Source organism: Cetorhinus maximus, chromosome 6 (genome assembly GCF_964194155.1).
Source record: "Cetorhinus maximus chromosome 6, sCetMax3.hap1.1, whole genome shotgun sequence".
Classification (NCBI taxonomy): Eukaryota; Metazoa; Chordata; class Chondrichthyes; order Lamniformes; family Cetorhinidae; genus Cetorhinus; species Cetorhinus maximus.
Genome location: NC_135884.1, coordinates 94114131 through 94127560, shown reverse-complemented (window position 1 = coordinate 94127560; position 13430 = coordinate 94114131). Strand labels below are relative to the sequence as shown.

Here is a 13430-nt window from a genome sequence, read left to right as displayed (position 1 = left end):
GTGCAGCTCCAAAAACATTCAAATTTGATAGTATCCAGCAAAAAGCAGCCCACTTGATTGGCACTCCATCCACCAAACATTCAATCCCTCCACTACCAATGCAGAGTGCCAGTAGTGCGTATCATCTACAAAATGCACTACAGCAGCTCAAAGCTCTTTCAACAGCATTTTCAAAGCTGCGACCTCTAACACCAAGAAGGACAAGGGCAGCAGGTGCATGGGAACACACCACATGCATGTTCCCCTCCAAGCCACACACTGTTCTGACTTGGAACAGTATCAGCCACTTCTTCACTGTCGCTGGGCAAAATCCTGGAACTCCCTAACAGCACATTGGGTGTTCCTACAACACATGGACTGCAGTAGTTCAGGCAGTTCACCACTTCTCAAAGGCAATTAGAGATGGTCAATAAATGCTGGCCTAGCCATCAACACCCACATCCCATGAACAAATTTTTAAAAAAAAAATCCAGTTTTGACAAAATGTGGCGATTTAGTAATCTTTACAATATACTCATTGTAAATTAAGGTCATATATTGATTTTGTGACAGCACCCTGTGGCAACAAAATCATGAAATAGTTCCTCCACAGGGGCAATTTTTAAAAAAAATTGCTAAAGTCAGGCCCTCTTTTTTGACTTAAGTCAATCCAGTTGGCTTCAACTTCAATTCATGAAGCAGTTTCATGTCAGCTAGCTCCTAATTAAAGGTGAGGGTTAAAGCAGGGATTGGAGTAAGAGGCCAGGAAACAGGAAAAACATCAGGGTCCATTATTTCTCTCCCTGGCCCTGTCCACTCCTCAAAAGCACGCATGTGCACGCGAAAAGATGATTTCTAAAGAGGTAACATGGACTTAGATTACTAAAAGGGTGGGAAAAAAAAACAGGTCACTACTTTAAACAGTCCTTAAAATGGTGACTGAATGTTGCAAGCCGAAAGGATTCTCTCTTGGTTCACTGAAAACTGAGGTGGGTGGAAGCTTCTGGCTTTTCAGTCAATATTGTGCCCAAGCTCCTTTAGTGAAGGTTATGATCCTGCAGAAATAGCCCCTCTTCACTGCCTGAGATGATTTTCTTTTTGAGGCAGGGTTCTTTCCTTGTCCTGGGCAAAATCTCTCCCTGAAGTGTTGGTCCCAGACTGCTTCAGTGAGTTGCCCTCGTGGATTAAGAAGGCATTTGCTATCACAAACCAGTTTCTGTCATGTGACAACAGGTTGACGGCTAAGCAGTTCATCACACAATGGTGGATGCTTGCTATCTCATCAACATTCCAGCTATGATTAGCCCCCGAAATGTCTTTATTTGAAATTCCAATTTCATGGGGCCAGCAAGTCCTGTAGCCATTATCATTTTAAATCTCTTCCATTGAAATGGTGAAGCGTAGTCAATGGGAAGGCCATTTGCAAGTAACTTCTCAAAGGTATACTCAAGCACGTCTGTCTCTATCCGTACAGAAAACATAAAAGATCACTTGACTCCCCAGAGTACATTTTCTTCAGGTAAATTGTCCACAGCTTATGCTCTTTTTAAAAAGCAAAATATCCATCATCCCAATAAGTTTTACAGGCATACCACGTGTTGTGACAGAATATATAAAAAGCTTGAACTTTAATTTTAATTACCCTATGCTACAATTATAAAATAATCTCAGAAATTGGGTAGCATTACTCTATTTAGAACAGGTACCACAAACTGAGATTTTACAAGGTAAATTAGAAGCAAGATTAAAATCTTAGTTGACTGTTTTTAATTATTGCAGTACCTGATTTCTGCCACTGAACGTCACTGGTACTTGCAAATAGTAGCATGTCGCTCAAAGTGGCCTCTTGTGGAAGACAGTAAGTACTTCAACATTAGTGCAACAGGCAAGTGACTTAAAGGCTAATCAAAAGCAACATGAACAATGAGGGATGGGAACGAAGGATCATAACTTCATTCCTTTCTCAATTTTGTTGTCAAAACTACAGAACCTGTTAAGACGACACAGTGAAGTAATTTTCTCCTAGCAGAGACACTTCAGCTCCAACATATATTTGTACAGTACCTTTCACGTAATTAAACCTCTCAAGGTGCTTCACAGGAGCATTATTAAGCAGTGAGCCACATCAGGAGATATTCGGTCAGATGACTAAAAGCTTGGTAAGAGAGGTAGGTTTCAAGCAGTGTCTTTAAAGAGGAAGGAGAAGTAGAGGGGCAGAGAGGTGCAGGGAGGAATTCCAGCTCTTGGGGCCCAGACAACTGAAGGCACGGCCACCAGTGCTGCAGCAATCAAAATTGGGGACCCCCAAGAGGCCAAAGTTAGAGGAATGCAGGTATCTCAGAGGGTTTTGGGACTGGAGGAGATTACAGAGATAGGGAGGGGTGGGGCCATATAGGAATTTAAAAACAAGGATGGGAATTTTATAATCAAGGCGTTATTTGACTGAGAGCTAATGTAAGTCAATAAACATAGCATAGGATAGCAGATGGTCACTTGCTCTGCTCTTTCCCTCTTTTTTTTATTCATTCATGGGATGTGATAATCGCTGGCTAGGCAAGCATTTATTGACCATCACTTATTGCCCTTGTTAAGAGTCAACCACACTGATGTGGGTCTAGAGTCACATGTAGGCCAGACCAGGTAAGGACGGCAGATTGGACCAGATGGGTTTTTACAACAATTTACAATGGTTTTATTGAACTCACATTCCACCAACTGATGTAGAATTCAAACCCAGGTCCCCAGAGCATTACCCTGGGTTTCTGAATTACTAGTCCATTGACAATACCATTATGCCACTGCCTCCCCTTTCGATTTCTTTTCTGTCCTGTCACCATATTAAACATTACTGCTTTCACCAGATTTGAATTATGTGATTGAAGAAAAAGGTAAAACATCTCAAGTCCCTAACACTGTTCCCTGACTTGCACTGCAAGAGGACGCAGGGGTAACAGTTGTAAGGATGTACATGAGCAGTTAGGATTTTGACTTATGTTGGATCAACTAACTAATGGCTCAGGCTACCACGAGCATGAGATTAAATGACAGCTCAACATCAGAAAATCCATTAAAACAAGACTACCTGCATTCCGCAAGAATAGGTAAAAGCCCTGGTTGGATAATCAAAGGATGGTGACTGACCAAACTGCCAGGATAAGCTGCTGAACTCATTTTGAAATGAGTTTTTGAATTCCCGACTATCACATGAGCACACTTACCTGTGTTAAGATGCAACATACTTGGTCCAATTTCCTTTCTGCATTCAGAATGGTCAAAAATCAAATCAACTTTCCAGAAAAAGTGTCTATTTGCAGAGCTGTAAATTTATTCCACCGATAATGGGGAAAATAGGTTGCAAACTGCCATCTTAAATATTTACAGTGAATTGTAGCAGTTTCCATTTTATAAAAATAAGTCAATTCAAGCACAGAGCGCCTTGGTACAGTTATAACCAATTATTCTTGCCAGGTGCCATAGTCCACATTATCTGAATCAGTAATTCATTCTCTTAAGCATGGCAAGGCTGCAGATTCATGTTACAAAATACATTTCTCACCAATAAATGCCCTTGTAACAAGTATTCTACATGATGACAATAAAATAAAACCAAGAACTGAAGCAAGATGTCCCAATGTCTGTACTGACTGATTTGCTTAGAACAATTTTGTTCCCAGGGGAATATAAATATAAAGCAACCAAACACAATGTCTTTGGTAGTTATGGTTGCCATTTAAAAAAGGTCTCCTCAACTCAGCTAAAACCACATTGCCTTTAAATGTGTCAAAAACATCAGCAAGCCCATGAAGTGTCTTTACTGGATATTTTTACAACACTCATTTGGAGCAGCCAACAGCACAATTCCCTGTCCACAGTTGATGTATCTTGATTAGTCGTTGTCCACTGGCCCAATCATACAGAGGGTGTCTTTGGCGGATGCACCTGCTGAAGCAGTAGAGGACGTTTGACCCGTGGCTTCCGTCTCTTTGGCTTGCTCTTAGACTTTATCTGTACCACAAAGAACGCCAGCACCACCATAGCACCAAGGAAAGCAAAAACTGGAATTGTCTGCCCCACGTCTTGGTTATATCGACCGGGCATTATACCTTAAAAGCAAACAAATCACAATTAATGACACAGTACTCAACCTCAAGCATTGAGCTAAAAAGTAGAAGGATGACAAATAAATGTGGATTGGCCCTTAAGCTAATGAAAAGACGTAGCCCACTAAAACAAAGAGTCACTTTCTGTCAGCCAGCTAATACATGCAAGACCAGGAAATAATTGAGCTTTGGCAGCTCTTTGCAGAGGAAGCAGTTCCTGCTTCTAAAGGTCCAGAATGCAGGACTAAGACAAGAAATGTGTAGATAGTATCTTCTAAATTATGTGGCCACACTGCTGACTAAAGCACCATCTTGAAGAGGACAAATGATTTACATCTCTAATAATGCAACTTCTCTTTCTTCCCTCAAAAGATCTTCCTAAAATTGGAAGCATCATTACATTAGCAGTGAAAGGTAAACTGCAGCCAATTATATTGCTGGAAATGTTCAATAAACTGGTGAGAGATATCCAGGACAGCAGCAACTTGTAATGAAGTTACAGCATAACAGATCCAATAGCCACTTATTGACAATTTGTTAACGAACTGTGAAGTACATTTAGCTCAGTTACTCAATAGTTTAGGCTGATTCCTCAAATAAAAGGCCTGCAATAAAGTTGAGCTAGTTTTAATAATCCCTGAACTTTGGACTATAAAGATAAATACGGTCCTGATTCAACATCTTATGGAACAGGTGGGCTGCCTGGTTTGGACTAGCCCATGAACAACAAAGCTCTATCTGGTTATCTGGAATTTACACAGGGCTGATCATATGCTAGTTCTGAGGTTCAGAGACAGATTTTCCCAGTTTGGTCACAAACCTGACATCAGCCTCAATTCCCGGTCAGGGAATCCGTAGTGGCCATGGCAGGACATTGGTTGTGATTTTCCCAGAGCTGGCTAATTAAAAAGCAGTCTCTGGAAGACAAGTCCAACTAAGGACAGTAGGTGGACTTGCGATGACAACAGACCAGCAGCCCCACTAGGCATGGTGGGCACCGCTGAGGCAGACGAACACGAGAGCACCTCAACCTAGAGGTGCCGTTGATTGCCAGCAGAGAAGTCAACAAATAAAGGAGCCCAAAGCCAGTAGGACCATCGGGTGGAGTAGAAATCCTTCCTCAGGAATAGTGACTGATGAGGTTCGTGGTCTTTGATCTCTGTGGTTCCGTCACTGGGGCATGGAAGTTATAGCTCCTATGGCCATCCAGCTTGCCTCTGGGAGGCTGTCTCAAATGAATAAGTGGCCTCCCCACAGAGGAGGGGGCTGCTGCAACAGTGGGAAAGTATTAGTGCCATCACAAAATGGCCCATGCCAGGCCTTAACTGCATGAATTGGCTGACCGCTCCATGGAGACATGCAGCACACAGTGGAATTTGGACAAGATAATTATCTAGAAATAGTTTTGTGAAGATAATGTAACAATAAATAAAATTAAAAGTCCTGGTATAATAGAGCAAACAGGAGAGCTTTATACTGGTAGTTTCTTCCGTATAATGCTGTTGGATTCTCTCATCTTCAAAGTCCATGGTCACAAGCCAATCTTCCTAGCCCAAGCTACATTGGTGCAACATTAAACATTATTTTGAAATGTAAGACATTAAACTGAACAAGTGTACTTATCTAATTAGTTGCATCAATTCAGCTGTCTTGTTTTTGTTACACTGCAGATTATTGAAAAATTGAACCTATTTCTCGAAGGGGCTATTTGGGGTTTTCATAATTTTACATCTTGGATTGTCTTCAATTATTCTAGCAACAACCACTTGCAGCAAACGAGGTCTGTAGTTCAAGTAATCATTCTTCTTGTAACTAGTTCACTCTGAAAATTCCCTTTGTTAAAGTAATCTTTAAGCAAGCAAATGCAATAAAATCAGAGAACGCTTATTTAAGATTTACAACATTATTTTACTTATTTAGTTTTCCTCATCCTTTTCCAATCTTACAAACCTTTCAACATCACTCAGAAATAAAGACACCAGGAATAAAGGTCTTCCATTATGAACTTTAACAGCTATATAAAGGCATTATTAATTGCAGTCATCCAGTGTTTCACATCACAAAGTGCTTTGCAACGTTTTTGAAACGACCCTCTAAATGTTAACAAGAAATAGTGTTATTTGTGCAAACATTCCCATTGTTCTTTCGCTTGTGAAGTAAACTGTTGGAATATTTTTTTTTTGACAGTCTGGGCTGGGAGGAGTCACCAGTGTAATCACCCTGGTCTCTGTTCATTTCCCAAAGTTCAACAGATAAGTGCTGTGACTCCAACACTCACCTCCAGGAATGTCCCAGGCTCCACTTTCACCTGGTGATAAAGGTCGCACTTGGGGGCGATTTTGCTTGAAATTTGGCAGAACCATTTTGTCTAGGTCAATGGACAACAACTTCTGGTGCTTCCAAAGGTTACTGAGAAGGAAAAGTAAGAGATGTTTACTTATGGCATAGGCTTGTATTAACTCCAGAGGCTAAATTTACTTTATAAATCCTGCTCCTGTTATTTTAAGTAATATTCACAATTTGCAATTTGAATTACTTCATGTTAAAACTCAGATTGGAGATCAGCCGTTGTCGACAGGAGGGAAAGAGGCACAAAAAAGCAACTATCAGAAAATTCTTCGCTAAGCTAGGAAACAATTGAAATTTCTGACTGAAACATCTAGCCTTGATAAAAAGGTTCCTGTATTTAACTTTCAAAATCAAATTCTCTCTACACATTTCAATATTAAATCCAATATTAATTTTGTACTCTCGTGGCCAGTTTGAATAAGCATGAATGTAGAAATCTTGCTACAATTCAACGGGACTTTGGTAAGACCATAGCTAAAATACTATGTGTGGTTTTAGTCTCTCTATTTAAGGAAGGATATATTTGCATTGGAGGCAATACCACGAAGTTCACTAAATTGATTCCTTAGATGAGGGGGTTGGTCTCTAATGAGAGGCTGAGTAAACTGGGCCTGAGTTTAGAATGAGAGGCGATCTCAATGAAACATAAAAGATTTTGAAAGGCTTGATAGGGTAGCTGTTGGCCTGCTGCAATGTTCCAGTGAAGCTCAATGCTAACTGGAGGAACAGCACCTCATCTTCCGACTAGGCACTTTCCAGCCTTCCAGACTGAATATTGAGTGCAACAATTTTAGATCATGAACTCTCTCCTCCATCCCCACCCCCTTTCCGCTCCCCCCTTTTTTCCAATAATTTATATAGATTTTTCTTTTCCCACCTATTTCCATTATTTTTAAATGTATTTCCATCCATTGTTTTATCTCTACCTTTTAGCCTATTTCAATCCCTTCCCCCCACCCCACCCCCAGTAGGGCTATCTGTCCCTTGCTCGTCCTGCTTTCTACCCTTAATGTCACCTATTAGCACATTCCTTAGATAATATCACCACCGTCAACACCTCTTTGTCCTTTTGTCTATGACATCTTTTGGCTATCTCCACCTATCACTGGCCCTCTATCCAGTTCTACTTGTCCCACCACCCCCTTAAACCAGCTTATATTTCACCTCTCTTCTATTTTTACTTAGTTCTGTTGAAGAGTCAAACGAACTCGAAACATTAACTGTGTTCCTCTCCGCAGATGCTGTCAGACCTGCTGAGTTTTTCCAGGTATTTTTATTTTTGTTTTGCTTTTAGCTGTTGAGAGATTGTTTTAGATTCCCCAACCAGCAGAAACACAGGAGCACAGTCTGAGGATAAGGGGCCGATAATTTAGGATTGAGAAATTACTTCACTCAAAGGGTTGTGCATCTTTGGAATTCTCTACCTCAGAGAGTTGAGGGTGCTCCATCATTGAATACATTTAAGGCTGGGAGGGAGAGATTTTTGGTGCCTCAGTGAAGCAAGGGATATGGGAAGGGGCAGGAAAGTGAAGTTGAAGCCTCAGATCAGCTATGGTCGTATTGAATGGCAAAACAGTCTTGACGGACTATATGGTCGATTCCTGCTCCTGTTTCGTGTTCTTGAACGTTCATATGCAAGGGTGATCCAATCACATTTTCAAAGGCCACAAGTTGATTACAATAAAATTATAGATTTTTTAATAAGAGACAAGTGATCCTTCTAGATGGCTCTACATTTTAAAAATAGATTCTGATTGCTGATGAATGGCAGTAAACAATATATACCTTGAGTGCGTCTCCAGTGGAGGAGAGGGCATAGTTAGCTTAGTGGTTTACCTCATCTCCTTCAAACACTAAAATATGCAATATTGCCAGCTGGGAGGGGGGACAAAAACATCTTTGATTGCTGCAACCAACAGAGGTGAACAATGGAGAAGTTGAGACTGGGAGTGGAGTCTTGGCATCTTGCTCAATCATGCAGATATTATCTAATTGTTGATCTTTGCCGTATGGATCATGGTCCTCCCATAATGGAATATTTTAGCTGCTGTAATTTGAAGTGCCTATGTTCCTTCAAATATTTGACAACATAGGACCTTGCACAGTATGGACCTTCTAGTTCAGACACTAAATTTACATTTTTGACATCGCCTTCTAAGTACAGTTTAAAAAAATAATCAATTCTCCATACATTGTAGGCCTTCTCTCTCAGAGCAAACCGAATGGCTAATAATTGCAAACATGTTTTGTCAGCTACTCTTCAACTGCCCACCTTAGATCCAAGATTTGGATCAACCAATTTTCAGTACAATACAGGCACACAATAAATCTAACAATGCAACTTTGCTGAATAAGAGTTCATACATTAGTATGGAAAAGCAGGCATGCCTTACTGACTTTATACAAAGGCAAAATACTCAGCATCAATTTTCCTCAAGAAGCCATTGAGCAATGCTGATGTTGAAAAATATCTGAAAATCCTATTTACAAATAGCTTTTGAAACAATGTTAACCTTGTGTTAAACATCGACAGACTAGAGGATACAATTATAAAATTAGTGTCTCTATTGAAGGAATTTCCCCTCCATTATAAACATGGAACGGTCTCCCAAAGGTCATTGAGTCAAACAGTCAAGAACAGATGAAAGAACAAATGAGTTACAAAAGAGAGTGATTGTGTGGAGCAACTTGCAAACTTTTCAACATTTCTATCCTCCAGCAGCTGTTTAAAGCTCCACTGCAATTTTACCAAAAGAGCCAAAATAAATAGTCACTCATTGCCTGCTCAATTAGGTAATGTTCCCCCACTTTCCCGAATACCAGTGGTGTATTGGTTTCACTTACACAAGCCAGGATAGTGTATTTTGGAGGGATGCAAAAAACTATAAGTTTTTAAAAAAAAACATAGTAGCTAGTTCACCCTCCCCAAGGTCGAAGTTGTCTTCCATATTTTCAGAAATATCCAGATGAGCTCCATTGTTGAGTATAAAGATAATTTTGCTATTGGTACAAATGGGTCCGGGGGATTCTGGGCAGTCAGGCCTGTGGTGGTCACACTAACCATGGAACATCATGCAAATCGTAGCAGGGATATATAGGGTGACAAAGGCATAGATGAGAGCTTCAGCAGCACATGGCCTGAGGCAGGGACAGAGGCAGACAACGTTAGGGAGTTGGAAATAAACCGTTCCATTAGTATGGAAAAGCAGGCATACCTTACTGACTTTATACAAAGGCAAAATACTCAGCATCAGTTTTCCTAAGGAAGCCTTTGAGCAATGCTGATGTTGAAAAATATCCGAAAATCCTATTTACAGATAGCTTTTGAAACAATGTTAACCTTGTATTAAACATCAACACGACTAGAGGATACAATTATAAAATTAGTGTCTCCATTGAAGGAATTTCTCCTCCATTATAAACATGGAATGGTCTCCCAGAGGTCATTGAGTCAAACAGTCAAGATCAGATGAAAGAACAAATGAGTTACAAAACCATTTGTGATGAACAGGGTATAGAATTAGAAACTCACTCTTGGCCAAATGAGATGCTAAAGTTGTGACATATTTAGTTCAGCCTGAGCTGATGATTGGGGAAGGGGATGAAATTGGCAGCATGGGTAAGGAATATGTGGTGGAGTTCGAAGGTGATGTCTTTCAGCACTCCAATATTTGACTGGAAGGAATTGTGGTTCATCCAGTACAGAATATTGGACAAGCTGTTTGTCAACAAAGGCAGTGGTGGAGTCAAGAGAGACGGTGGAGAGGTAGCTCTGAGAAGTCATCAGGACACATTTGGGATTGACAAATGGCTATGTGGATGAGAAAGAGAGGGAGTAAACCAGGACACATGTGGGATTGACAAATGACTATGTGGATGAGAAAGAGAGGGAGTTCCCTGGGGGGAACGTGAGGTAACAGTGTGGGAAACCACTGAAAGGCATGCTGTAGATACCTTTGCAAAGCTAAGTGTGGAACCAAGCAGAGGAAGCTTCGCTGAGCTGAACAACAGAGGAAAGGCTTCGGAGGATAATGGTGCAGCTAAGGACTGTCCAAGGTTGCAGAGAGGTTGAGGGGGAGGGGGGGGGGGGGCGGAAGAACACAATCAACAGATTATGTAATTTGTGAGACTTGGTTAAAGCTGTTGTCGGTGTTGTGGATGGAAACCAATTTGGAAAGCCCAGATTTAGGTCTCTGTATGTAACATCAATACCAACTCTGTTGCTAAAGGGTCTTAACATTGAGAAGTCAATTTCTCCCAGTGGTTATAAAATAAAAACTAACCTCTGGCTTGTGCCAGTATCTACATCCCTCTGTCTTGAACATCAGTAGTCCCAGCTGCTTCCTCAGGCATATCCTTTCAGTTTGGAAACCTGGTGATCTGTTCAATTCCAAGTTAACTTCTTTTCATCAAATTTGATATGGTGCCAAGACTTCTTTGCCACTTCCAGAGCAACATCTGGTTCCAACCCTACATCTACACTTTTCCTGCCTTAATGCTGTAATTATCCATATTACTGGTTATACTGCCTCCTCAAAGGGCAACCTATCCAGACCACCACGCTATGTGTACTCCCCACCACAAAGTCAAACACTGTCATTTACCGTCTCTTGCTAAATTCCACTTGCTTCTCTTGCCAGAGAAGGCCCTCCCCTCTTATCTCTCTCTCTATTTCTCAGCTTAATGTCCCCTCACATGCTTTGGCACTCATTCCGCACTTCCCCTATCCCACCAAAACTACCTGTTTTGCTTTATCACACGCGCCTTCCGGAAGGATTCCTGCAAAACTCTTGTTGACCAATTTTCCACAACCTTTGTAAACCTCTTCTTTAGGACTTTGCCCACCTGCTTAACTCTTATTTCCCTTTCTCTTCTGTTTCTGCTTTCTGATTTCATGTATTTTCTGCATATCAGAAAGTTCCATATTTTTCTTCTCTCTGCTCTGTGAGCTGCTGAGACTCTTCTAAATAAGTACCATAAAACCGAAGGTTACTGTTGAAATCAATTTAAGTACTTAAGACTTTTTTTTTATATTGCTAATTTTTTGTTGAGTCACCACATTATGATTTATACAAATGTGAATTGATATGAACCAAGATGTAAGTATCTGTTGTCACACACGAACCTTGGTGCCGTCTCATTTAGAGGTTGTGGTTTGGCCCAGGATAGGCGAGGGCATGCTGGCAGAGGACGAGGTTTGGGGTCCGCAAGGTGCGGTTCAAGAACCTTGGAAAATCGATACAAGTGGTTGCCTAAAAGTTTGAATAAAAATCAGAATTAAATGCTATTCAACATGGACTTTAGAATGAAACTTTAAATATTTGATGGTGTTCATAAATTTATCTCTATAAAATAACTTAAACATACAAGTTATGTAAAAGAAATAGCACCAACCTATATGCATGTATACAAATGAAAGTACAGTACCTCATTTTATGAGTTCAGTGTTCAGCTTTTCAAAGAACAATTTATGCCTGAAGCAGCAGGGGGAGATGGAGCATTTTACAGGACTAAATTCTGTTGAACAATTTTATCAAATGTAAATCTTTACAATGGCAGCCAGTGGTGTTAATTCAATTAGTCAGCAGGAGTTTGTCACCGATAAAAGTCTGTATCATTAATTGAACTTAATTAATTAATTAATAATTAATAATTATTAATTAATTAACTTAATTAATTAATTGAACTTAATCAAAAATTTAACGAGTTTTGCATTTATGTAGTGCTGACATAAACAGTGAGACATGAATAAGATACTGCAATTTCTGACTTCACATACACACCAAAAGTCATAAAATTCCACATTTAGAAAACATCAAGTTATTAAATGTTGTAGTGAATACTGCAGTCCTGATCTAAAACTTCTCACTTTCATAGCATTTCAGTTTTACATTTAAGGACATCAATAATTGAAAAGGTCCATAGTAATATATGGACACATCCCAGAATAAGGAAAACAATCAGAGAAAGGGAGCATCACATGTTTGCAGATGGAACACTGAACTGACATTACGACAGAACATCTCCACAGTCGAGTTTTACTCGAGTCATGAGTTTACAAATTGCCTTACCTTCCATCCTCTCTGGTAGTGGGTGGTCTGTTCCAGGAGGAGGTTGCTGCCTATTTTCAGAGTGGCTTAGGCTTGGGGGCATCACACCATATGAGGTGTACTGAAGGAGAGCATCAAGCAACCAGAAGCAATCTGGGGATAAAGGATAAGTGAGCAGTCAGTTCTTCAAACCAAATTCCAAAACTTTACATTCAGGCGACAAGAATTCAGAAAAGCCACAAAGAAAATAAAATGTTACAGAGCAGACCCATTAAAAAGATCCTCTTGTACCAGAACTTCCCATGCGCTAACCTGTAGCAAAATCTCTCTTCATAAATAGTAACATTGTATTCCAGACTATTTAAAGTTGGCAGCAAACCATGCTACACAGCAAAAGGATTTTAAACTCTCAGCAATGATCTTGGGATTGGCCATTTAGGACTGAGATGAGGAGAAATTTCTTCAAGCACACAGGCCTGTGAATCTTTGGAATTCTCTGCCCCAGAGGGCTGTGGATGTTCAATCATTGGTTATATTCAAGCAGAGTGTGTCAGATTTTTGCATACATGCAACCAAGTGATATGGGGATGGCAGGGGAAGGGGAGTGGAGGTGTGGCTGAGGGAGAAGATAAACCTTAGTCTTACTGAATGGCGGAGCAGGGCTCAAGGATCCGAAAGGCACCCTCCTGCTCTCACTGCTTAAGTCAAGTTCTTGTAAATTAAGTCCTCACTTAAAGTTGTGGTTGCATTCCTGAAAATTGCAACTTTAAGTGTATCATGGGCTCCCATAAGAATCAATGTTTAAGCTGGAATTTAGTTCTTTTGGACATCTCTTGTCCAGAAAAACCAACGTACAAGTTGAAATACTGCGCCATGCATGGGTATTGCATTGGTATTGTGCATTGCCAGCTGAAATAACTTGCAAAATAAAATACATCACTAAATATAAAAG

At 40.3% G+C, this 13430-nt stretch overlaps 1 protein-coding gene across 3 annotated transcripts in view; it reads right to left on the bottom strand.

Moving 5' to 3' along the window:
• Positions 1-3282: 3282 nt before the first annotated feature.
• Positions 3283-13430, bottom strand: part of mbtps1 (membrane-bound transcription factor peptidase, site 1) — a 152384-nt gene continuing 142236 nt past the window's right edge. For all 3 annotated transcript variants that reach the window (XM_078544090.1, XM_078544091.1, XM_078544092.1), the window contains 4 exons: positions 12500-12631; positions 11554-11680; positions 6358-6488; positions 3283-4082 (listed from right to left, as the gene is read on the bottom strand). In XM_078544090.1, coding sequence (XP_078400216.1) covers positions 3889-4082; positions 6358-6488; positions 11554-11680; positions 12500-12631 — 584 coding nt within the window. In that variant the 3' untranslated portion in view covers positions 3283-3888. The remainder of the gene's footprint in view (positions 4083-6357; positions 6489-11553; positions 11681-12499; positions 12632-13430) is intronic.